The 26,970-nt window shown below is 40.3% G+C and overlaps 1 protein-coding gene across 11 annotated transcripts in view; it reads right to left on the reverse strand.

The window, feature by feature from the left end:
* The window catches only part of DMD (dystrophin), a 1,937,833-nt gene that overhangs the window by 259,155 nt on the left and 1,651,708 nt on the right, over positions 1–26,970 (reverse strand). For all 11 annotated transcript variants that reach the window (XM_073357918.2, XM_073357898.2, XM_073357881.2 and 8 more), the window contains 4 exons: positions 26,578–26,750; positions 22,532–22,688; positions 13,461–13,581; positions 12,125–12,393 (listed from right to left, as the gene is read on the reverse strand). In XM_073357918.2, coding sequence (XP_073214019.2) covers positions 12,125–12,393; positions 13,461–13,581; positions 22,532–22,688; positions 26,578–26,750 — 720 coding nt within the window. The remainder of the gene's footprint in view (positions 1–12,124; positions 12,394–13,460; positions 13,582–22,531; positions 22,689–26,577; positions 26,751–26,970) is intronic.

A 26,970-nucleotide genomic window follows, 5' to 3' on the forward strand; every position in this document is an offset into this window, starting at 1 on the left:
TCACAGAAACTGAGAACCATCAAGGTACTAAAGAGATGTCATTATAAGCAGGTATGAACGTATTATGAAGTACCCCCAAGGATTTTAAATAAATTTTATATTTTTAAAAAAGTTAACTTAAAGAAAATCCCACTTGCCTCCAACAGTGACAACAGAGCAGTCTACTGAATATTTTGTTGAGTAAAATGACATCTCTTTACAGCAATGGGATGGCAGACGATTCAGCTAATTAAGTGATCTGATTAGCTGAATATTCTTGGATTTTTAGGAGACATGGTAACTGCACAGCCAGCTTAATTCAATAACAAATCCAACATATTTCAGCTACTGCTTTCATTAGACTCAATCACAGTAAACACTGCAAAGCTCCAAATACACAAAGAGACATAATTAAAGTTACAAGTTCAATAATAAATAAAGACATCTTCAGGGTCTCAAATTGTTCCAGTGGATTTAGATATACTAATGAGACTTCTGTCTTTAAACAAAGTTCATCTGTGTTCTATTTGGCAACATTGCTATTTTCGATGATAATTATCTTGCTGATAAAGCAACAGCTGAAGAATATTAGTTATTGAAAAATCTCTCCTGATTTTATTGAACAGTGAAGAAATCGTAATACATATTTATATTTAAAAATAAAGCCTTGTAAAATGTCATCAGTTCATTTCCTCCCCTAAATATTTGTTACTGGGAGAGATCTGATCAAGTCCAAATGTATTCCATTCCTGCAAAAGTTGTTCTGAAGAGCATTACTAATTGTCTCACCAATTGTTTTTAGTTGGGTTTTGGAAAGCTGACAAATGAATTAGCAGAAAATGGCAAATCTACATGAATTAGCCTGTAAGACTCACTAAGAGGCCAGTGCAGAACTTAATAAGAGATATATTAAAGGAAGAAGGACAACTTAATTCAGATTGATTATAGACTTTGGTGCAGACAGCTGGAGCTCAAATGAAACTGAAAAAGAACTTCTATGCACTTCAAAGAATACTAAGCAGATGTCTGAAATAATTATTGTAAGTTTCTTCTGCAGAATCCAAAAGCACTACAGCAATGAAATAGTAAACCAGTGTTCTATTTAAATTAGGAAAGGCTATTACTTTATTAATATTCTAAAAAGGAAACAAACATAATTGAAATGTGATCTTGAGAATTGCATGCAATTTAAGCTTGTTGCTTAACAGAATGACAACTTTTCATTAAGTATTTCAATATTTTCATTATTATTATTATTTTAATATGACTACATTAGGATATGCTGTCTAGCTCATTATTTTTCTTTTTAATTTCTAATCAAATCATGATTTCTGCTGATTTCATATTCTACCTATAACTATATGTATCATATATCTTTCTTAAAAATCTAGGAATAATAGCAGGGGGAATATATGCAGCAAGATGGTTGACTCAGAAATAATGCTTGCAAATTGCTAAAATATACTCCAGTACACCAGCACTACCTCTGGAGAGGCTGAGACCCATCAGTGTAGGGAGTGTCTACAGTACTAAAGTACTGGAGCGTTTCAAGTGTAGACAAGCCCTTACAGAATCCTTTGGTCCCCTGTCTTGCATGCTAAAAAATGTAGTACCTTACTAAAAATTTTCCCTCCTAATTCTACTAGTCAAAAAACACCAACCTTTTATGCTGCCACAAAAAAATAAAGAAATATATAAATAAAAATCCCCAAGTGGTTTCCTGTTGTAGACCTGCAAACTCCCAAAAAGGAGGGGGCATTGCTCTGGAAGAGCAAGAGAGGAATCTAGGTGATGCCAAAGAACAATGGATACTATCATGGAAAATCAAAGTAATTACCTCAGAACCTGAGAGTATGTTTATGCTGCTCTGAGCAGCAGTAACTTGTTATTGGCCAAAGTTCACACCTCAGTGTGGGAACATGTAAATGTTTCTCTGGATGTCTGAACATACAGAGCCTATCAGCAAATAAAGTAGATGGGACTCTCAAATGGCAGGAAGCTTGGAAAGTTTTGTGAAATTTCCATATTCCATGACCCCTTTGTACCAATTTAGCCATATTTGTAGTATGCTATTTGTTGTATTTTGCCTGACAGAAGGGGCCAGATTCACTCCACCATTTCCCTAGTTTACACTGACAGAACCCTCACTCCAAGCACCTGGTGGCACAGAAATGGACAGGACCATGGCACAGTAGCATTACAATATATCTCCAACCCCCGCTTCAGCAGGGGTCTGGACTGAAAATTGGGTAGGGATAGCTGGTTAGGGGAGGTGCTGAGTAAGCACCTCTCCCAAATAGCTATTTCTAGAATGCTCTGGAGCTCTGATAGGATTTTAATATTGGCTTCCTCCTGTGGAATACCACTTCTGCCATCCTCCTTTGACAGCAGAGGTGCATATGTCCTAGTATCCATAGTTTTCTGATCACACTAATGTGTGGTTCTAGTTATGCCCATAGACTTCCTCCCCCCCAAAATTATTTCTTCCCCTCATGACAAAATGCTTGATTATGTATTAACTTAGGGCTTATCTACACTACTGGCCAGATCGACGGACAGCAATTGATCCAGCGGGGGTCAATTTATCACGTCTACTATCGACGTGATAAATAGACCGCCGATCACTCTAGCATTGACTCCAGTATTCCTCAATGAGACACGCAAGGGGAATTGACAGGAGAGCGTCTCCCATCAACACACTGCAGTGAAGACACCATGGTATGTAGATCTAAGTACGTCGACTTCAGCTACGTTATTCTTGCAGCTGAAGTTGCGTAACTTAGATTGATCCCCCCAGGTAGTGTAGACCAGCCCTGTGATAACTCAGTTTGGGGGTAAATACTTCCTGCACCTTTACACTATAAAACACTGAGTATGGCCCTGAGTTCCCAGAAATGATTTTACTCTCAGAACCCACATTGTAAGCACCTCTCAGCACAAACTACTGCGTAACAGAACCATGCGATGACTGCTTTACTGAAACCATCCCATCTTTGCCTTTTACAGTAAGGACTGCATCACTGATGCACAGCTGCCTCTCAGCAGCAGTTGTACCAGAATGACAAATTGTCAAATGCAGCAGACTTTTATGAGTAGTGAATTCTCTTCCAGCTTCCCTTACTTCAGAACAGAATCAGGTCACTGATGTTTAATTCCCGTAGCCTCTGAATACATTTTTTTTTAACAAACTACTAAATTGCACGCAATAATTCGGTGACACTTTAAGCTCACTGCAGTACACAATAGGGCTTTTTATTTATCAAAGTCTATTTATTTTCTTTCTCTCATGACAAAAATAGCACAGCTAAAATTTAGCAAATTCTTTTAAGGAAGGTCTTGCTTTTACCTCAGTTAGAGGAGGGATGTCCAAGGGACAAGGAGATCAAATGGATACAAAAAGTCATTTAGGAACAGCTGATAAGCAGTTCAATACATTTCTCACCTGCAGAGATCTGAGTGCAAATTCTGCTCAGTTCACAAAAAAAAAAAAAAAAAAAGAAGACAATCTCTAGTGAACATGTCTCAGAAGTTAGCCTCAATTATCAGTCACTGCTTCAGAAAGACTGGACTAAGCAATATGTGATGCAGGCTTGGCTGCCAAGTTGAGAAAACACACTTAGGGCATGGCTACACTTGCAGATGTAGAGCACTTTGAGTTAAACCAGCCTTCGGAGAGCGCAGTAGGGAAAGCGCTGCAATCTGTCCACACTGACAGCTACAAGCACACTGGCGTGGCCACATTAGCAGCTCTTGCAACAGCCACAGAGAGCAGTGCATTGTGGTAGCTATCCAGCATTCAAGTGGCTCCAACGTGCTTTTCAAATGGAGGGGTGGGGTGGAGTGTAACAGGGAGTGTGTTGTGTGTATGTGGGGGGAGAGAGAGTGGGTTTTTGCGGGGGCTGAGAGCATGGCAGCATGCTGTCTTGTAAATTCAGACAGCAGCAGACCCCCCTTCCTCCTCTGCCTCTCTCTCTCTCACACACACACACAGCATTCCACACTAATGGTTGCTTTGCCTCGGAGCAGATAAGCAGCCAGCTCTCAGAAATGGAGCTTTAATCCGCATTCCTACAGCGAGTTCAAAACAATGACAAACGTGGCCACTTGACTTAAGGGAATTATGTGATGTTTCTGGAGGCTGATCAGAGCGCAGTAATGCAACACCTCGTCCACACTTGTGGCACTCCAGCGGGGACACAGCAAACGTTATTCTACTCGCCGAGGTGGAGTACCAGGAGCGCTCTAGCTGCGGAGTCAGAGCGCTCCACGTGCCTTGCCACTACCAGTGGATGGGTAGTGAGCTAGTGCACATGGGGCTCCTTTATTGCGCAGTAACTGGCAAGTGTAGCCAAGCCCTTACACAATGGGCATGTCTGTCTCTTGCTGGTGCTCTTTGCTTCACAATTTCATAATCACAATTTTCATCATTTTTAAAAGAAAAGAGTGCACAGTTTATTTCAGAAAACAAGAAAACCTGGGTGGGTGCCAAAGGATGGAAGAAGGTAAAAACAGACATGCATATGGATGCCTTAGTGGCTCTTATTTGGCTAGAGGCTAATATTCCAGCAATATTTTAGTTTATTTGGTTTTACCTAATGCCTGCTGGTATATAGTTTAGTTTAGTATAACACAAGTTGTACAAATAGCAGAGACAAAAGGCTTAAAAGTAAACCTAAACTTTCCAAGGAGTTTCTTTACATTAAGAATTTTAAAAACAATATTTTGTATCCAATATGCGAGTTTCCTGCTATAAAGTTACTTAATTCAAATGTTTAAAAGTGAAGATGCAGCAGCTAAAACCAGTTTAAGAAGTCTTGATAGTTTTCAAAGTAAGTTCACAAATAGATAGGAAGTTTTGACCATTGTTTCACAGTTAGCTATCCCCAAGTTGCTCTCTCTATGAGCTGAGAGAGGAGAACAAAGCACTCCTCTACAGATTGGAGTTATTTGAAAACAGGACTAAACCACCTATCCTTCAGTTGGGTGGGCATTCCTGAGTTGTTTCAGAGTAACAGCCGTGTTAGTCTGTATTCACAAAAAGAAAAGGAGGACTTGTGGCACCTTAGAGACTAACCAATTTATTTGAGCATAAGCTTTCGTGAGCTACAGCTCACTGGAGACAGATACTTTCATTTGGAACTGAAGTTGCCTTTGGCACCATTCTCTTGTTCTTGCCTGAAAATTTTCAGATAAGAGATCTATCTCCCCAGGGTTTCTTAAGTCTGTGCTGTTAATTTGCTTACAGCAGACAGCTGCATTGCTGGTGGTTGACCTGACTGCATACCCCTGGTGTAAGTATCAACAGTGCAGTCCATTCACAATAGCCTGTTGTTTTGGGTGTAACATCCATACTAATGCAATAAACAACATTGCAGCTGCACTGCCTTCTGGATACCTAATCCACAAATACTGGTACAGCTCCCTGACACAATGGCTTCCAATTTTCAAAAGGCTTTCTGGGAGCCTATGGGGATTATGGGAGAAACTGTCAAACTCCCATAATTCCCTGGGGGAAATCCCATAAATCCCCTGGATCTGGCACCATTTCCTAGTTCTTTTCTCTAAATGGAAGCCTTTTTCTGCAGAAAAAGGCCTCAGGGGGCACTTTGAAAAGCAGTCACAAGGCAACACTGGCAAGACAATGGAGTATGTGTGAAAAGCCAGAGAGCAAGCCGAGTAGTTCATTAATGTTCAAAGACAGCAGTATGCTGTATTTTCTGATGAAGTTCACCACATGGAGGTGTTTTTATGTCTGAACCATGAACACTCTCTCTTGTTCTCAAGACATGAGATGAACAGCAGTGTCTGTATTAAGGATAGGAGTACTTGTGGCACCTTAGAGACTAACCAATTTATTTGAGCATGAGCTTTCGTGAGCTACAGCTCACTTGATCAGATGCATCCGATGAAGTAATCTGTAGCTCACGAAAGCCCATGCTCAAATAAATAGGTTAGTCTCTAAGGTGCCACAAGTACTCCTTTTCTTTTTGCGAATACAGACTAACACGGCTGTTACTCTGAAACCTGTATTAAGGATGAGGCTTTTCTCCTGCTCTGCAGGAAGCTAGCCCCCAAACCTCACTGTGAGATTGAGAGCTCTCATTTCCATGGAAAAGATTTCCATGGAAATCACCACGGGGAAGTCGGCTTCCCCAGCGAGTTATTGCTCAGTTGGGTACCAGCTGACGTTTGGAAATCCCACAGTGGGTGCTGTTCTGGTGGAGGTTTGAAAAGGAATGTGACCAAGGTGGCCACTTTGCCAGATATCACTTGTCAGATATTTCTTAGTCAGAAGTGCACAGACCAAGAGCTTTTTTTCCATACGATGAATCACTGGCAGGTTACTGTGCCAGTAATGGATTTTTCAGTTTGTTCGCAGTTATGAAAAATAAGAAAGAAATTGGTTTGGGTCAAATGGAAATCAACATTTTTTGGAATTAGTGGTGAATCAAAAAAAAGTTGGAAAAATTTCATTTGGGGTTGAACAAAAGGTTGAGTTTATTTGGGTAAGGGCATTAAGGGTAAGCTTCCCAGAGGAAAGGAGTACTAGTGGCACCTTAGAGACTAACCAATTTATTTGAGCATAAGCTCACCAAAGCTTATGCTCAAATAAATTGGTTAGTCTCTAAGGTGCCACAAGTCCTCCTGTTCTTTTTGTGAATACAGACTAACACGGCTGCTACTCTGAAACTTTCCCAAAGGAGAAAAAGATGCTGATGTCACCTCTTCTAACATTTAGCACAATGCGTGAGGCACTCACCAGGAGCATGGGAGACCCAGGTTCAATTCCCTGCTCAGGAGTAGGGACGTGAACCCAGGTCTCCCCCACACCAGGTGAGTACCCTAACCACCAGGCTATGGGGTATTCTGGGTGGGTTTCTCCCAGTCTCTCCTGTTGAAGCTGTTGCACTTTGTATAAATAATTAAATAGTCATTGCAGAAGGTACTGGAACTTGGATGTCCCCCCCTCTCAGGCGAGTGCCCTAAGCACCAGACTTTTGACCCATTCCCAGCCATTCTGTCTCTGGCCAAATGGCTATTCAAGTTCTTTATACAAAGCAGAACAGCTTCAACTGGAGAGACAAAGAGACCCACCCCAGAATTTGGGTACCCCATTGCTGCCAATACATCCATTATGTCCTGCACATTGCCAAGAGTCACAGTCCTGTGTAGCAGGTGACGATTGATGGCCCTGCACACTTGCATGACAATAGCCCCCACTGTCACTTTTGCAACTTCAAAATGATTTCCCAAGGACTGGTAGCAATTGGCATTCCATGTTTCCACAGTGTAATTGCCACTCGGTTCTCTACCATCAGTACTGCTCTCATTTTGGTGTCCCTGAGCTGATGGGCTGGTGTGAGCTGGGCACACAGATCAAGGAATGTGGGTGCATCCAGAAGTACTGCAGCTCACTTATCATCCAAGCTTGCGTTACCAGTCAGTTACCAGTCTCACCAGCCAGTGCTTGCTTCAGTGCCTCACTATTTGCAGTTACTCTGAGACCACCACCGACAACCTTGATTTGGTTCTTCCTATGTCCCACAGCAAAGTGTGCTCCATGAAATCATCATGTTCTCCATGGCTGCTCTTGTATCTCTGCAAGTATTGGATGATTGTGCACCCTGTGCTTGCAACATGTTTGATCATAGGATGACTATGAGCCGCCAATGTGATATGGCCGTGAAAATAGCTAATGTGGTTTTGGGATGCATCAGGTAAGGTATTTCCAGTAGCAATAAGGAGGTGTTAGTACCATTATACAAGGCACTGGTGAGACCTCACCTGGAATATTGTGTGCAGTTCTGGTCTCCCATGTTTAAGAAGGATGAATTCAAACTGGAACAGGTACAAAAAAGGGCTACTAGGATGATCCGAGGAATGGAAAACTTGTCTTATGAAAGGAGACTCAAGGAGCTTGGCTTGTTTAGCATAACTAAAAGAAGGTTGAGGGGAGATATGATTGCTCTTTATAAATATATCAGAGGGATAAATACCGGAGAGGGAGAGGAGTTATTTAAGCTCAGTACCAATGTGGACACAAGAACAAATGGATATAAACTGGCCACCAGGAAGTTTAGAATTGATATTAGATGAAGGTTTCTAACCATCAGAGGAGTGAAGTTTTGGAATAGCCTTCCAAGGGAAGCAGTGGGGGCGAAAGATCGAACTGGCTTTAAGATTAAACTCAATAAGTTTATGGAGGAGATGGTATGATGGGATAACAAGATTTTGGTAATTAATTGATCTTTAAATATTCATGGTAAATAGGCCTAATGGCCTGTGATGGGATGTTAGATGGGGTGGGATCTGAGTTACCCAGGAAAGAATTTTCTGTAGCATCTGGCTGGTGAATCTTGCCCATATGCTCAGGGTTTAGCTGATCGCCATATTTGGGGTCGTGAAGGAATTTTCCTCCAGGGCAGATTAGAAGAGGCCCTGGAGGTTTTTCGCCTTCCTCCGTAGCATGGGGCACGGGTCACTTGCTGGAGGATTCTCTGCTCCTTGAAGTCTTTAAACCACGATTTGAGGACTTCAATAGCTCAGACATAGGTGAGAGGTTTTTCGCAGGAGTGGGTGAGTGAGATTCTGTGGCCTGAGTTGTGCAGGAGGTCAGACTAGATGATTATAGTGGTCCCTTCTGACCTTAGTATCTATGAATCTATGAAACACTCATGACGACAGCACAGAGCTGTGCAGGCTCCACGCTTCTGTCAGAGGTGGTGGACTGCAACAAGTCCCGCGGGCGTTCATTGGATTTTCAAAATAGACATGAAAATTACGGGTTAGAGATGGCATTACGGGGTGGAGAAAGTTACATGATGGGAGCTTGACCCCACAGTCTCAGTCACCCAAGTGACTTGTTTCTGCCCAGCTATGCTGTGCCAAAACTCCCCAAAACACAATGTGCTGGACAGTGGTGAGTTGCACAGTGGGATACCTACCCATGGTGCACAGTACTGTGCATCAAAAGAAGCACTCCTGGTGAGTATGCAGAGCGCTGATGCAAGGAGCCATGTATGCATGCGCACAAGCGATATAACAACTGCAGTGGCTTTTATACTGATGTAAATCGCAGCAGCAAAAGTTTGTAGAGCAAACACGCCCTTCATGCCTCACATGCGTCAATGCAGCCACAGTGATGCCACAGGAAATGGGTAGGGCTTTGCAATGCTGCAGTTCGCACCCAGGTTAGTCTGACCAGGGTACCGATCACTCAGAATAATTTGGCAATAAGGACTGGATGAAATTTTTACCCATGGCATAATCTAAGGTAGAATTCTGGCATTTGTTCAACACCACCTTGAATTTTCATACACAGATCTATGACTGTGTTTCTTTGTACATTTTTGATTTTTCCTTATATTTACTGCATCGTTTAAACTTCAGATATTGGACTATTAACTATTTTCCCATCAAAGTGACAGTATTTTTTTCTTCTGGATACTTAATGGATATACTACTGTGCTTGAAAGGTATTTACATAACTGTGTAGTATTTTAGGAGAGAAAAAACATGTGTTCTGTCCCATGAAGAGTCTTCTATTGTTGAGTCATTCTTTCTTCCCTCTATATACAGAAATCAGCCGGAATCTCTTAACCTCTCTCCAATACTGCTGATAGCTGATGAAAAGGGTACCAGAGATGAACTGCCCTGGTCTGGGTTTGGTTTTACAAACTAAAAATCAATAGAGTAAAAATCTGACAGAGTTTGGCAGAACCTAAGCCATTCCAGTTTGTCTTATATCCAAACTTCCTCAGATTGAAAAGAAAAAAACTGCTCTGCTTTCCCCAACAGAAATATGGTCTTAAAAAAGCCTTTTGTTTCTAATCTTCCTGCAATACTCCCCTGATAAAATCAATCCTGTACATAGAAAAACCAAAAACCCAACAAACTGAGGTCTTGATCCTGCAATCTATTATGCATGTGTACATTTCAAGTCAATGGGGCTACTCAGCTTAAAGTTAAGCACAAGTGTAAGGCTTTGTCTACACTGGAAATGGAACAACGAAACTTTTGTTGTGCAGAGGGTGTGGAAAACAACCCACCCCCCTGAACGACAAAAGTTTTGCCGACAAAAAGCGCCAGCGTGAACAGCGCTTTGTTGGCAGGAGTGCTCTCCTGCTGGCAAAGCTACCGCCCTTCATTCGGTGTGGAAGTTTTTTGTCGGCAGGAGAGCTCTCTCTTACTGTAGCGGCACAGCCGTGTCGCTAAAAGTTGCGTAGGGTAGACAAAGCCTTGATTTTGCAGGATCAGGACTGAAGGCTTCTTTGACCTAACTCTAATGTTCATACATTGTGTATATTTAAACTGAAATGCAAACTTAAAGAATCCCTAAAGCTAGTACATCTTATATTTAGAAGAACTGCTTTTCTTGAGTTATTTCTTCTGAAAACATATACTTAAAAAAACCAAGTGATTTTAAAAATATATATATATATTTAACTCAATATGTTAAACCAGAAGTTGGTCCAATAAAAGATATTAACTCACACACCTTGTCTGCCTAATATCCTGGGACTAACGCAGCTACAACAAAATAGCAAACAATCATGCATTCAGTAATTTATGACAATGGCTTTTAAACTGCAGACACAACTGGAGCTTTCTCATCGGTTATTTATGTTAAAGACATGACTACATTGCCCAGCAAATGCTCACATCTATCTACTTTCACTATTCATGTAGAAATTCTATTTCCTTAGAGCAATAACAACACTCTTGGCAGTGCATTCTGAGGCAATTACTGCACTTCTCAGGTAGTTAACATTACTCAGCCTTTGGCCTTGTGCCTTGTAACACCACCCAAATAGTATTATCATTGCTTAGAAACGCACTGCCTGGAGTGCATCTTACCTGTGCTACAACTCTCACACAGGGTTTGAAATATTATCACTTATAAAGGATTTGAAATCCCATATGTGTACACACACAGTTTTTCCATTTGCAGTTTAGCCGATGTTATAATAGAATAAAAAATTTTATAATTAGGGCTAATATATAGGTTTCAAGTAGATCTTGTCAGGAATTTTTTGACAAAACTTTTTTTTAAGCAAATATCGACTCATAATTCTTAGTTTTGACGGAACTTTCATTGGGAAGGTTTCTCAGGTCAAGGACGCAATGTCTGATCAAACCCAGAAAGAGATCCACCCAAGTGGACAGAACACTCACCTAAGACGTGGATGACTCAGGTTCAAGCCCCTATTCTGCCTAATTTGGTGCAAGGACTTGAATTTGGAATTCTCACATCCCAAGTGAGTATCCTATCAAGTCAGTCTCTGCTGTTGGAGCTGTTTCACTTTGTACAAGTAGTTAAAAATTCATTAAGACACAAAATAGGTGTCAGACCTCTTATTTGTCATCTATGATCTTAACAACAGAATCTTGCAGACTCTTCACATTTCTTAAATACTTAACCCTTATGGAAATCTTTTGCACTGGATAGAATTGATTTTTTTTTCTGATTAATGGCTTTTTCCCCCTGTTATTTTTCATAATAAACTTTTCTCTTCAACACAGTTTGACAAATAATGTTCTACCAGAGAGCATTCTGCACGTTGACCATAATTCCCAAGTATTAATTTTAAAAACAAAACAAAACAAAAAACCTAACTCACCAGATCTACTCATTAGGGACGGCAGGTCAGGGAATACCTTCCCTGTGATGAAATCATACGGGGTGGGGGGAGAAAAAAATCTATTTTTTAAAAAGCAGTTTAATCTAATGTGGAGTTACAAACACAATTATACAATCTTAATTGTATGGTTACATGACTACAATACGAGGTAGAATTAAGTTTGTTTGGGTGCCCTAACTGCAATTCTATACCTTAACGAGTCTGGATTTATTTTAAATTTAATCTTAACACTAAATTCCCTGGGTTAATAGTATCTATGCTGGGGATAAGTAGACATCCTTATATTTTTTGCCATAAATTACTCATGTATACTTTTAATTGGAACTCCATGTTAACATTGATTTCATTGGGGGAATTAGATCATTCTTTAAATGTTGCAATTCTTTAAAATCAGCCAACACTTCATTTTAAAAGTTGTTTCTTGATTGAGGAGAATAACAGTCAAAACAAGATCAATTACATTTTTCTACCACAAATGTTGAAAAGTATAAGCCCACTGATACCTTGACTTTTTCTAGGTAATCCTGCAGAGAGTCAATTAGCAGATCCCCCACTGGCTGCCAGGAACCCTTGGTCACTTCAGCCTGGCGCAACTTCAGGTCCAGTTCATCCATTGCCTCCTGGAGCTCCTGTAGTCTTTCAAGAGCCTCATCTATCTTCTTTTGCAAGTCAGTAGAATGCAGGTTCAATTTATCCCATTCAGTTTTGACCTCATCTGCCTGTCTTCGGAGGAGCTTGGTGACATTCTGGGCCCTTTCTTCAGGGGACAGCTCTAAATGTGAAGTTCAACAGGCCGTTAGAGCATATTCTGTCTTATAAGGAAAATAACTATTGGAGCAAGACTGAAATGTTCAAAAGCACAGCAAGAAAACTATTCACAACCCCAGAGACATCTATCAAATATACTTTATTAATGTACAATAATTTGGGGTCCCTCAACAAATCCTAGTCCTATTATATATCACAGTGTAATAATTTTCTAAGTATTCAGTTAGGGGCCCATATTCCACAAAGAATTTAGGTACACGCTTACTTTTCAAATGGACTTGAGCAGTCTTTAAGTCCATTCTCATTCAGCAAAGCTCTTGTGAAAATGCTTAAATTTAAGCATGTGCTTAAGTCTGCCTGAAAGTTAAGAACATGTTTAAGAGCTTTGCTGAACTGGGACCACAAGAATCAAGCAAAGATCTTGAGTTGTACCTGGCACACACACAGTTTCTATTTAAGCAATCTGCTTTTTTCTAGAGCATTTTATACTAAATGTTGAGCCAAATAAATTTCAGGATGGTCAGCTGTAATTTTCTTTGGCTAGCTTTTCAAATTGGCATGGATTTCCTATCTCTAAGAGGTTTCAGAGTAACAGCCGTGTTAGTCTGTATTCACAAAAAGAAAAGGAGTACTTGTGGCACCTTAGAGACTAACCAATTTATTTGAGCATAAGCTTTCGTGAGCTACAGCTCACTTCATCGGAAAGCTTATGCTCAAATAAATTGGTTAGTCTCTAAGGTGCCACAAGTACTCCTTTTCTTTTTGCTATCTCTAAGAGGTTAACTACTGAAATTTATGAATCACAAATTGGTCTATAAGTTATACATCCACACAAGAGGTTTTGAACTCTTCACAGTGTTTCTTTTAAATATGCACATTTATTTATACAGTGTGCAGAAGGACTTTTAAGTCCTGGTTTCAGCTATCCTTTTTTTAGTTCAGGTTCTGAGATAGTGATATGCAGCTTGGAGTATATAAGAGCTGCCCTGACAGTGGCAGTAAGAATTTATGGTCTTTCAATCATCACTGATCCTTCTATCAATATGTTATTATAGCTCTACATTCAACTACCTCTAGGCTCCTGGTAGAGCTTCTCCAGTCCCTCCAGAGGCTGCTCTGCCAGGAACACTCGCACGGTCTCAAGTGCACTCATGATAACAGGTTCTTTAGTTTTCAACTCCCTCTTGAAGGCCTGTGAAGCGAAACAAACATAATGTAAATTGGGGATGTAAAGCCATATTAAATGCTAGTCCTCGGTGCTGTCAACTTTAGTATAAAATTTCCAGCATCAACTTCAACCTGGATTACTACAAATAGGCATCAACAAGATGAGATGGAAGATCATTGTCAGCATTTGATTAACCAGAAACCACATTTGTTTTCTGAGGGGCCAATGAGCATTTAGAGTGTTGCACAATGGAAGGAGAGGCTGATTAAGCTGTTCACTGTGTGAAGGGATCCCTTCTGTGACTAATGTCAGAATCAAACTCTGAAACCTAGCTGGAAGGGACAAGGCTTCAGCAGGCTTTGCAATGAACAGCACTGGCACAGCTAATGCTGCCTGAGAGGCAAAAGATTTCCAGATTGTAATGGGAAATCCAAGCTATCACTGTTGCTACTGCTGCTGCGTCAGAAAAAAAGAAGTGCACTTATATTGCTACACTGACGCTTTATAATAAGTAACAAACGGCTATAGTTCTGAGGTACAGTCAGTGTCATCACGTTAACCACCATGTGCTCCTTTGGTACTGAGGTAGATGTAATAGATGCACAGCATGCTGAGCAAGCTCTTCTTATTTTCATACTCTCTTCCAGAAACGTCAAATGCATGCAGAGGAGGAAATCACCTTCCATTTTCAATTGAAGTCCAGAGGCCAATCTAGGAATACATGCTAGCGTCAACCCACAGCAGATTTCCCAATACTATCCTTGGGAGATTTATACAGAGATCATGGGCAGAATATGGTCCTTGATGCAGTAACAACACTTTTAGCTATTTTTATAATTATTTGTTAAAAATCTTAACATCACTCAGTGGGAAAATGTGGTCATCTTCTTGACCACTGTTATTTTGTCTTTTTTCCTCCTGTCCTTTCCCATCCTTTCTTTGCTTTTCTCTCCCTTTCCTATCTTCTCTTCCTTTCTTCTCTTTGCATTTTCTTCCCTCCAACAACTTCCACCACTCTTGTTTATCTCATCTGTTAATGTGATCAGCCGTCAATTAGTTAAGGTTGACATTAAGAAGTGCCGTTATTAGGCTGCAGAGCTAACACCCAATCCAATGAATGAGACGTAGTGGAGCACACATTTCTCCATAGCAGACTCAGGAACATTCCACTGGTTTACATTTGGAAGGTTTTCTTCTCAACCATGAAAGCTAGAAACTTTGTGTTTGTTTCTTTTAAAGAAAGTTTTGATTACACAGAATTTGAATCTAACACGCAGGCCATGTAAATACATCTAGTGGGCTAGATCTAGACTATGGGCTGAGTGTTTGAATTACTTTGACTGTGTATTGTACTATACCTCTGAGCATTCACTGGTGGTTTCTTTCAAAGTTTTAACTGTCTTGGCTATAAACGAGAGCTTAATTTATAGAGTTCTTATGCGGTATCGTGCTGTTGTAAAACACATGGAAAGTACTAGTGTAATTATTGCAAGGAGGAGAGCTGTATGTCATGAGTGGCAAAAGCACACATTACTTATGAAGGTTTTGCTTTTACGTTAATAGGAAATACTTTTTACAAAGAATTATATGAGTTACTTAAACAATAAATTCAGTCAGAACTAGTTTTGATAATGTGTTTAACTAAAATGATTACAGAAATTAGTAAACAAAAAGCCCAGAAATTGAAGGTTAAAGTCATCAGCTGATTATACTGTGAACTACATTTGAAATTAAATGTCATACACAGAGCCCCCAAATGAACACCTCCCGTGACTATTAATGAGAGTCACAGCTACAGTTCATGATGAAAAAGTTGGCATGTTAACAATTTTGGGACATTTTTGTCAAGTAAGTTAAGAACATGCACACAGTAGCTACTGTTTAAAGCTAAATAACTAACTACATTATTTTGTTTTTTTAAAATACTTGAGAACTCCCAATGAATTGGATGAGAACTTATTGTAAGAGACCTTGATCTTGAGATCAGTAAAATCATTTGAAGAATGTCGAGTCCCTTCTTGAAGTGCATGGTATAGTCACTAAAGTTGAACTCCGCAATGGACATTAACGGACTTGGGCTGTTCTCTGAATATACCACCATCTAAGTTGAGTCAATTACAGGAATTTCTTGCTGATGCATCTTTATGACTTATGCTTACTCTAATATTGACTATTTTAAGAATCCGACATTTTGATTTGTATGAGTGAGAAACAATGCTATTTTGTCTTTGTTTCATAAGTCTTCGTATCTGCTAACTGTAATGGCCAGATCAGCATATTGTTTCTTGGCATGTTTAAATGTCTTTTGTTTGGGCTACTAATACTGTGTGTAAGTTTTAACTTTATGACCCATTCGGCATTTTAAATTATTGCCAAGGTACAATCAATTTAATCCTCCCCAGCCAAATGATGGATGAATAGTTCTGAGTCAAAAGGGAAATTGCATTTAGTTTGTGCTAACATACTATAAGTTACTTTTGATTATTAATACTGGGCTAAAACTGAGGCCTTTACTCCCACTTAAGTCAATGGATATTTGCCTAACAATTGAATGAAAACTGAGAATCAGATTGATTAAATTATACATTTATTTCAATTTGTGCCTGGCTCTTGCATGATGTGCAAGAGGAGGGAAGGACAAGCAAGGAAAAACTATTATGTTTTAGCTCTCACATGGATCCTGCTCATCCTATAGAAGGGTAGACCCCAATCCAGCCCTCTAGATTGCAGGTGCTGGGATATATTCTGTCTTCAGAAGCTCCCACTGAGAAAGGACATGTGCAGACTTCACCAATAGTATCACAATTAACCCCTAGATTTAGCCTAACATTATTATCCACTACCCAAGGGATGCAATGTGCTTTGTAGACATGCCAGAAGATAGATCCTTTCCCTGAAAAGCTTACATTTTAAAAGCAATCCAAACAGACAACATATGGACAAAGGACTTCTCCCTGCCCACGCCCAAAGAAAGCATGGAGGAGGCAGAGCTGTTCTGATGAAGAAAGCAATACAACTACAATTTCCATGTCTTAAGGGCTGTGTAGGAGTGGATGTTTTCACCTGCACTGCTGGGAAGGGGTAGTAGGTACCTTTCTTCAGACAGCTTCCGCTGTTGGCAGAACACTGTGGGCTAAACTGTGCTTAGCTGAGTGAATGTGTAAAGGATGGGGAGGGCACAAAACATTCTCCCTTAACCTTGTCCCTGATGCAAGGGACACTAGATGTAGTGGCACTAGATTCCCTGAAGAGGACACAGCTATATTCCCTTCCCTTCTCCAGGACACCAGAGTTAGGACAGGTGGGAAGGAATATATACTCCATCCTGTAACAGGAGGTAATAGGGGATGCTTGCCTCATGCACAATGGCTTCTGAAGCTGCTGGTGATATATAGCCTTACAGCACTGGCAACGGCTTAAACCTTCAGTCCTGCCATGGTGTATTTTATATATAGCTCTAAACAGAGATCTGTGTTGACACCCAGAAGAAATGTGCCTGTGTCTTTATCTCCTCTTCTTCGTAGTGTTCTATTCTGCATGTTATGTTAAGCTGCTGATGCTATGAAGTAAGTCTACACAGGCCAAGTGTTTGAATAATTTCCAACATGTTGTGGCACCCATCCCTGTCCTCTCTCCCTCCTGCTGAATTCATTTTGGTCTGCAAACATCTAGTAGACTAAATGATACATTGCAGCAATTAGAACAAAAAAGTTTTAGGCTGAGGCAAAGTCAGGTGCACCACAGCACTTCATTAAAAACGATGTGCTCACTCCACAGTGCCACATTTGATTGGAAATTCTCACTGTATGAAGACAGTGTTGGCTTTTCTGAGCTAAGGTTCTTTTTAGTGTGGTATATTCATGTGAATGTAGTTATTAGCTCAAAATGGTAGAGCTCAAAAATGGTAACAAGCTGACATTTTTCCCTTCTTTTGGGGAGAAAAAGAAGAAGAATTTATCAACCTAAAGCCCTGACAAATGCATGCCAACAGTAAGCAGCCTATCACTGATAACAGAATTAACCTAAATGAATGTCTAATTTACAACCAATGATTTAAGGATAATTTTATTGAATTCTTGAATTTCTTCCACACTTTGTGGTGACTGCAGAGGAAATCGAACATGCATAATATATGACCTGACAAAAGAACAAGTAAGCTGCTTTATTTAAGCCTTTCTATTTGTAATCAGCACCAGAGGTGTAATGACAGTCTGTCCACCATTTTAATAATGCATATATTGATTATTTCACCTCAGACCTCCACCAGCCCCTTGTGAGGAGCTTCTGGGGTGTCCTTAGATCTCTTCAGTTAGACAAATACAGATATTTTAAACTGAGAGATGAAAATACAATGAAAAGGACAGTGTAGTATCAGTAAAATGAAACATTACTCCCTGATCCTGTAGAAAGACAAGTCTCCCAATATTCTATTTCAATGGAATTTGAGCAGGAATTAAATGGATTCAGGATGACTATGGTTTTCCAGGATAAATACCTTTTTTAGAAAAAATTGCCCTCTTTAAGCTCTACCTAGATCAGTGTTTCCCAAACTTGGGACACTGCTTGTTCAGGGAAAGCCCATGGCGGGCCGGGCCGGTTTGTTTACCTGCCGCGTCCGCAGGTTCGGTCGATCGCGGCTCCCACTGGCCAAGGTTCACGGCTGCAGGCCAATGGGAGCTGCGGGAAGCAGCATCTGGTACGTCCCTCGGCCTGAGCCGCTACCCGCAGCTCCCATTGGCCTGCAGCGGCAAACCGTGCCCAGCGGGAGCCACAATCTGTCGAACCTGTGGACGCGGCAGGTAAAGAAACTGGCCTGGCCCGCCAGGGGCTTTCCCTGGACAAGCAGTGTCCCAAGTTTGGGACACACTGACCTAGATTAATAAAAAAGCAGGTTATAGTCATGTCTACACTACCACTGAATGTATTCAGGCAACAACTATGCTTCAACACAGTCACTGCTATCGTGGTTTCCCTGGGATACCCCCTCAATGTATTAATTAACTTGCTATTAATTGTTATTAACCCTTAATAAACATCACTACATAAGCTTCTTAGGCGATAATATAATGAATGATCTGGCTAGTAAAATGCTCAGGAAAAAAAGGAACGTGTCTATACCAGGAATAAACCCCATGCCAGAGCTTACCAGGAACAACACACGCATGCTCATACTTATTGCTAGCATGATTTCACCATAATGGATATTATCCAGCCATGACACCATGATTATTAAGGCAATAATATGTCTGCTGTCATGACCAGGAAATCTGTAGAGTGACACAAGGTCCATGCCATTCAGGAAAAATACAGCAGAGAACAAAACAGAAAACTGCAAATACAGAATCGTCAAAGACAACTTGAAGCTGGCAGAGCTTTTTACTGATCTTGCTTCCCTCCCTCTCCACAAGAGGTCTTTAAAGAGTCGACAGTGTGACCTAATTTCAAAGATTATCTTTTGTTCTTTTTTCCACAGGGAATCCAACTGCCTATAACTAGACTGGTATCATGTTAAGCTACAAAAGTGCTACTGCACGGGGAAAAACAAGAAAGAAATGAAAGAAAAGAAGCTTTCTACAAGTAACTAAACTGTTCTTGCTTTGATACTGTGAAATGACTAGAGATTGTGACCAAGAGACGTGTGTCCATGTGCATGTGTGTACCTATAGCTGTGGGGACATTAAGAGAGGAGGGAAGAAGGGCTGGGTTGTTCTGTAATGTCACTTTGCAACTATTCGTGAAAATTTATGTTTATGTAGCACCCCAAAAAACTGGATAAACTTAAACTAATATGGAAACCACACAAGGATCTCTTAATCCATTACTGAAATATCACCACCTCTGGGATGGAATGTGACAGCTTTTTAAACCATGTCAGTACACTGTGATACTGTAAAACATTTTAGGTCAGTGAAGAATACCTTATTCGACTGAAAAGTATACAGGCTGGTGAATGTTTTTAAGTACTTAGACATGGTGTTAAGTACTGAAACCCTTGCTCAAGGAACCATTTCTTTCTCGTAACCGTCTTGCCAGGTTTGGCATTATCTCACATTTTCTCTTTTGGGGAAAGGGGCAGAGATAGGGTAGCAGCAAGGAGCTATGGTAACAGCTGCATTATTTAAATTTTCTGGCTCCTTAGCAGTTTGGCTAGGATCTGTGCATCAGGGAAGGAATACTTACCACAGGCCACAGAATAGCTGTGCAGCAAATTGCGGAGAAGCTCTGTGCAAACTGCTTCAGCCAAATGGCTCAAGTAGTCCCTCATACACCTTGTATAGCTCCATTACTTGAGAGACGGTAGGAAGGAGATAGCTTGGTCCATTCAGTAGTGAATCCTCTGGCCCATCCCTTTCTCAGACAACTCCCCGAATAAGGCTTTGCAAGGAGTGTGCCTCTTTTTCAAAGTGCCTTCTCCCTGCATAGCAGAAATGCATTGGTTCCACTTCTAGGAATCCAATTGCAAGGGCAGGATTTGTCACTTTAAACTCAATCCAGAAAAGACAGATGACACTGGTAGGTACTGCAAGAAGAATCATTCTGAGGAACTAGTGAAGTTTCCTCTATTTGTTATGTCTAACCTCTATTTTCTCAGTTCAGTGTCTTTTTTGGTTGCTTCACTGCTCCCAGATTCCAAGGAGTGAGCAGTAACCAAAATAACTTGTATCATATTCAGCTTGCAGGAAAGTGTGGCCTTTCTTATACTGATCTCACCACTATCATTCATGCATTTGTCACATTCAGACTGAAGCAATGCACTTTATTTTGGGCTGCCTCCCCAACCTATGACCTCAAACAGATGGAAAATAACCAGTCTCCTGGTTCCATTTAACTGAACACTGGTCCATTCCCCAAGGAGTAACCCCTCTCTAATACTGATACCAAAAATGCCACGTGTGGTCAGAACCTTGATTTTACATTTTGTTCAGAATACACTGCAAAGGGGACATATGTCAAAATAAAAGCTGTGTACTTGCAACCGTTTAGAGCAACGTATCATGAAAACATCTTAAGATGTCCCACAAATATAATGAAGTAGTTATTGAATGGGGTTATCTCTGATACTTGTTTTTAGCTCTTAATATGTCACTAGTGATTAACTCTGAGGTACAGAACTGTCTCATTCATAGTTCTAAAGATGTGTTAGGAAATACACATGAACTGGCATCTATCGAACACTTAAAGGTGTCTCCTTGCTGTTTGCATGGAAATTAACAGAATAGGATTACTATGAAACAATATAGGAATGTTGCTAGACACAAATGTATTTTTATGCACACCTTTTTTAAGCACATCAAGAGGTGTCATCCTTTGGATGAATACTTCTTGTGGGATTTTTTTTTTTAAAGCTAATAGCAGGTGTTGGATTCATAGCCCTGTTTACCCCAATACTGGTTTAGGCTGGACCGTTGCATGCAAGCTTCCCCATGACATTGTGATATCACGCCACTACCTTCCTCAAACGGACTTCACTTTAGGAGCCAGAGGGTAATTTGCAGTGCCCTTCCCCATTTGATCCTTGGTCTTTCTGCTGAGACTCCCAATTGTCATGACAGTTTTAGATTGCATACCTGTCCACTGGCATTTAGATCAGCAACCGTTTTCATATATGATGCTGACCAACCATTAGAAAGAAATATCTTTTGGTACCTATAGGTTTAGATTGCATTTCAATACATGACTTAGAAGTGAAAGATGCCATACCCCATTACCAATCTTCTGAATCTTCTATTTCCTGCTTGATTAAATGAGCTTGATTGTTCTAGCCATTGTTAGTAGCTGTCCAGGTTTCCAAAAAATCCTATGAGACTTGTAACAGAGGGCACCTGGCCCTCCTGGCTCCTGCCTCAGCTAGGTTCAGATAAAGTCACTCAGAGACCCTTGGGTTCTGAAACCACTGGTGCTTTTATTTACAAGTTTGTGCTCGCACCATCTTCTCACCATACAGCATACACAGCTCTGGGTTCCTCATGTCTGAGCCCAGGAGGGAAGGGCTTTTCTCCCTGCCTGCACGCTCTCACTCTCCTCCATCCCACCACCCTCACTTCCTTGCCTCTTATATAGCCCTGGGCTATTGGCTGGCAGCTGGCTTTCATTCCCCAATTAGGACCATGTTCTTTCCAGCCAGCTCCACTTTATTCACTGAAATGGGGATGGCAGGGGGCTGATCTTGCAGTCTTCCTGCTCAGCACCCTGTCACAGTACTTTCCAAAAGGCATATGGGAACAACACTGAAGTGGTGCTAAAACATTCCCTTCTCCAGCAACACTGATTCTATAAGCACTGTGTAAAAATTATATTTATTCATTTTGTGTGATGACGTAACAGTGGGTCTGTTTGCCCACAGAGTCATTGCACTATCCATACTTTGTATCAGAAAAAGGAATGTCAGAAAGCACCCAATTGTCAGAGGTGATACAATAAGCCCAACCTGTATTCTTTTTTCAGAGTAGCAGCCATGTTAGTCTGTATTTGCAAAAGAAAAGGAGGACCTGTGGCACCTTAGAGACTAATAAAATAAATTTGTTAGTCTCTAAGGTGCCACAAGTACTCCTTTTCTTTTGTATTCTTTTTTGTTTTTCCTTTTGCTACAAGTGACCACAAAGTTAAACAAAACTGCCTAGAGGACTTACAATCTGAAGGTCCTATTCTGGTGCTAAGTACTCATAACCTCATTAGGAAGGGGGAGTGGGTTTTAGCAGGAGGCATTATGGTTGGAGTCATTAGGGCAAATACAAAGTACCCAGGAAAACGTTAGTAGTAGCACTATTAATAACAGAGTTTTAAATTGCACGTTAGGCTGTGATTTTCAAAGTGCATAGGGCCATTAGGTGCCTTTGAAAATTCCACTCTTTAATATCTCTAAATAAAATATATTTTAAATGGCACCACCCTTTCTCCAACAAAGAGGGTTTCAACTCTCATCCAATCTATACGTAACGTATACCCTTTGAAAGATCATTCAAAAACATCTTACCCTGTGAGTATCATTCTGCTTCTGCACAGTGGGAAGATCCCCACCAATAGGTGCTTGCTGCTTTAACTCATCATCCTTCAGCTGCAGCCATGCCAGGAGTTCTTGAAGAGAGAGGTGTAGACGCTTCCACTGGTCAGAACTGGCTTCTAAATGGGATCTGCAAGGCATATATTATTGCATCAGCTGTAGGGAAAATAATTGTTTTCTTTACAATGACAGTAATAGAAAAAGACACACTCCGGGGTGAGGTTAGATGTCATAGGTTAAGGTCATGACAGCCTGCACTCACTCTTGAAGGTTCTTGGCAGTGGTTATTAATTCAGTGATCATTAAAATTAGGAATAAAGGGACTACTCCAATGCCCACTTAAATGGGTTTTGAATTTGGCTATACCATCAGCACTGGCTTGAGTGATGTACTTCAGTCCTGACCTGAAACACACCTGCTATTCCAATCCTGTTTTTTTCTTGAACGGAGTGACAGCTCTTTTTGCTAAATATGCACAAGTAACTCATCCATCACTTGAGACCTCAAACCAGAGATTGAACTTTCATCTCCAGAGAAGCAGAACAACTTGCCTATTCCACTGTGGCAGCTAGTCCACCACACAATAGACTCATGCAGTTACTCCTTCTCAAGTTAACAGACAGTACTGATGCAAGTTCTCACAAACATTATAGGGTAAACCTTGAATTTAGTACATTATTTTATAAATAAAAAAATCAATGATTTCTGCTACAGAATGTTTGTGCCATTTGAAGGTAGGATGTGAGAGAAATAAAATACATCACTGGAGAAAACAAAAGAGTGAGCATAACCCTGGTCAAATCAGCACCATAAGGAGCATCTCTCTATTGCAGTGGTTCCCAAACTTGTTCCGCCGTTTGTGCAGGGAAAGCCCCTGACGGGACGGGCCAGTTCATTTACCTGCCATGTCTGCAGGTTTGGCTGATCGCGGCTCCCACTGGCCATGCCTCGCTGCTCCAGGCCAATGGGAGCTGCTGAAAGCGGCAGCCAGTACATCCCTCGGCCCACGCCACTTCCAGCAGCTCCCATTGGCCTGGAGCAGCGAACCGCAGACACTGGGAGCTGCAATCGGCCGAACCTGCGGACGTGGCAGGTAAACAAACCGGCCCGGTCCGACAGGGGCTTTCCCTGCACAAGCGGCAGAACAAGTTTGAGAACCACTGCTCTACTGCTTACTCATTATCAGTACTTGGTGCTTAATACACCAAACCTAACGTTGAGCCTAATAATATCAAGTAATTACTTACTATCAACAGATCTACTGTAGGAAGGAGACTATGAATAGAGCATCTCTGTATTGATTAATTTATTGTTTATACTGTATTTACTTGTATTACATAATACTTTTTTCCCCTCTTACACATCGGAATGCATATAACACCATTATTAATGTCGCCATTGCATCATTTTTGGCAGGAAGAAACTCCCTAATGAGTTTTCACTGCTTTTAATAGTTTATCGCATTAGTTCGGATCCAAACAATATAACACAACAGCTAAGGCATGAAAATGTTGAATCTAATCCCTCCCCCCCAAAAGATATACATTAGCTTTGAAATTTATTTTGCCTCTATTTAACCTCCAACTTGGCTTATCCGGGAACCTTTTACATCCCATTTTCCGATATCATTCAATATTTGTATTGTCTGGTAATTAATAATATGCCACTAACCACTGCAAGGAACGGCGCTGTGAGGAAGAGTGCCACACATGGACTTTCGGTGGGTTTTCAGGGTCTCCTGATTCGGATTTGATAAGAACTAGTGGATACGGGCAATTTTTTAAAAAAAATTGCTCTACTGCGCCGACAGCAATTTGTGATCTTGTGCACCAGGTCAGCAAAGTGTTGAGTGAAGAGTTGCACAGACAAGCTTGTAGAGCAACAATTTCGAGCTGTTTTGACTCATGAGTTTGGTGCAAGAGGTCACGATTCCCCCCTCACCACCATTTTGAAAACTACTGTCATTATGAGGGAGGAGAGCACACAGGGGCATGCAGACCCCTCCCTATGCAAGAAAACTACATCATCACCTGAGTGATTGGTGTGCTTCCTTGACCCCGCCAGGTAGCCTGCCTTCTCTCATTTTTATTGCAAAATATGCTTTCCTAAAACCATCAAGAAGATGGCCTTTCAGATTGTCATCCTACGTGTTATGGCTTACATTCTAAAAGGTGATTATATTGTGGAATAAATCCTTCATTCCTCTTTGCCTGGTGTGTTATTGAGTAAAATTTTCAAAATCACCTCAGTGACTTAATAGCCTCAATCCTAGTTTCAAAAATGTCTCAAAGTTACTTAGCTGCTTTGGAAGGTTTTACCCACTGTCTTGTTTTGAATTTGTAAAGCATGAAGGATAAGTGTCCTTTTAACATCAAATTGAGAAAAAAAAATCATTAAATTGAAAGAAATCATTCATGGAATTTTTTCCTGACATTCCAATGCAACTCATAATTTTTCCCAATTCAAGCCCATGAATTGCTGCCTAATGCCTACAGCATTTAAGCATCACACTGCAACATCAATCTAACCCATTGTTTTAGTTCTGCACAAATTTCATTGCAGGGCAAGCTTCTGTTACAAAACCTCTCTATAGTATATACTGTCAATCATGGGGAATAGTACCAGATCATGTAATGCAAAGAAATATCCCCTAGGGACTAGACTGAGTACCAAACTAATTTCAATTTGCTAGTCAGTCATATCTGAACTCAGTGGTTTAAAAGCTAAAGCATTATCTCTTTCATCTTACATGTTTTGGCTATTCCGAATCCTTCATTATGACCAACTGTTTGAGAGAGTAAGCCCATTGCTTTACATGTTTAATTTAAGAGTATAAAGCAACTGTGATAAACTAGGGTTACTACTTTTGACTTGATTAATCACATCAATAATTGAATGGCAGTAGCTGGGATGCAGAAAATCTCATCTATTAAATTGCCCGTGTTTGGCCAACATGCTGTTTTGCTTTTCTCAAACCTTTTTTTATATCAGCAAGATCATGGGTAAAAAGGCATTTGAAGAAAAAGAACTCAACATAATGGTTTAAATGGTTACATCCCTTTTCTTTTGCTCATCGAAAAAAAAAGAAATCTGTCTTCTTTTCTTTACTTCAATTACCAATATCTTTTCAGCCTCACATATTTCATTTATTTTTAATTATTGATGTTATGAAGATGGCTTTTGTCATTACACACACTGACCTCCCTCAGGGCTTGAGCTTCAAAAGCTAATTTTTCATACATTACTTTAAAAATGCTTCTGCCTTTTGATGCCCTCTGAACTACCACCATCATACAACAAATGAACAAATGAAAGAGTGACTGAAAGTGAGTGCACTGGAGCCAGGATCTCTACTGTAAAAGGTATATTTGTAAATAGAAGATTCCTGGATAGTTTCTCCAATAAAGAAATCCTAAACCCTTAGAGGTTTGCACCTCCATTAGATCTTTTGTAACATCACCGTTTATTATATGCTTCCTTCAAGAAGAAGTTTGTTTTCTCATGAAACCCAGAGACAGTTTTTATCCTTGGATTTTAGGGGTTTTAATTTTGACCCCTCTTTATCTAAGAGAAGAAACCTAAAATAACATATGCTCTCATCTGTAAATTTATTCTTAGTTTTGCACTGGAAAGAAGAGAGACTCACAAATGCAGTGCATAACAATTATTATGTTATTTAATCACTTCTCTTTATGTCACATTAATAAGCCATACCCAACTCTGTAAGCCTGCTTTTAGAGAGAGTTACTATTTAAGCACACTACTCTCTTTTTCTAGAACACAACTGTGTTATAAAACCTCATCATGTTCCTCAAATCCTAATCCCCCAGTCATTTCTGTACCATGTTAATGAATCATTGTTTGAAAGTAATTCAACATTCAAAATATCAGGAATCACATAAAACTAATAATGAATGAAATAGCACCATCAGAAACAAAATTATGCCCTTGTATTGAGAGAAAGGTACCTTTCTGCCTCTCAGATTAATTGAAATTTCTTTCTTATGTTTGGTTCCTACCTAATGTTTAGAGATTTTTTCCTAAGCTCACTCCATCTGAAGTTCATGTTATCCAGGCGTCTCTGCAACAATGCTGCATCATCAGAGCCTTCTAAGGATCTCAGGATTTTCTGTCCATTTTCATCCAGGTTGTGGAAGATGTCAGTATGAGCTTCAATCTCTGTCTGGAGGTCCTACAGGGGTAATACAGAAGAACACTTGTATTTCTTATAAAATCATAAAGACTAATTAGATTGATGGACCATAATAGCTATCACTTCCCAAAGAAGAGTGAAGCATATCATAAGTAATACAGATTGTGATTGCTCCCCTGAATGGTAACTTTATATTTGGTAATACACTCAACACTCATTTCATCTTAACATGAAGAGAGTATGCATTAAACAATGAGGC

This window comes from Lepidochelys kempii, chromosome 1, assembly GCF_965140285.1.
Source record: "Lepidochelys kempii isolate rLepKem1 chromosome 1, rLepKem1.hap1, whole genome shotgun sequence".
Classification (NCBI taxonomy): Eukaryota; Metazoa; Chordata; order Testudines; family Cheloniidae; genus Lepidochelys; species Lepidochelys kempii.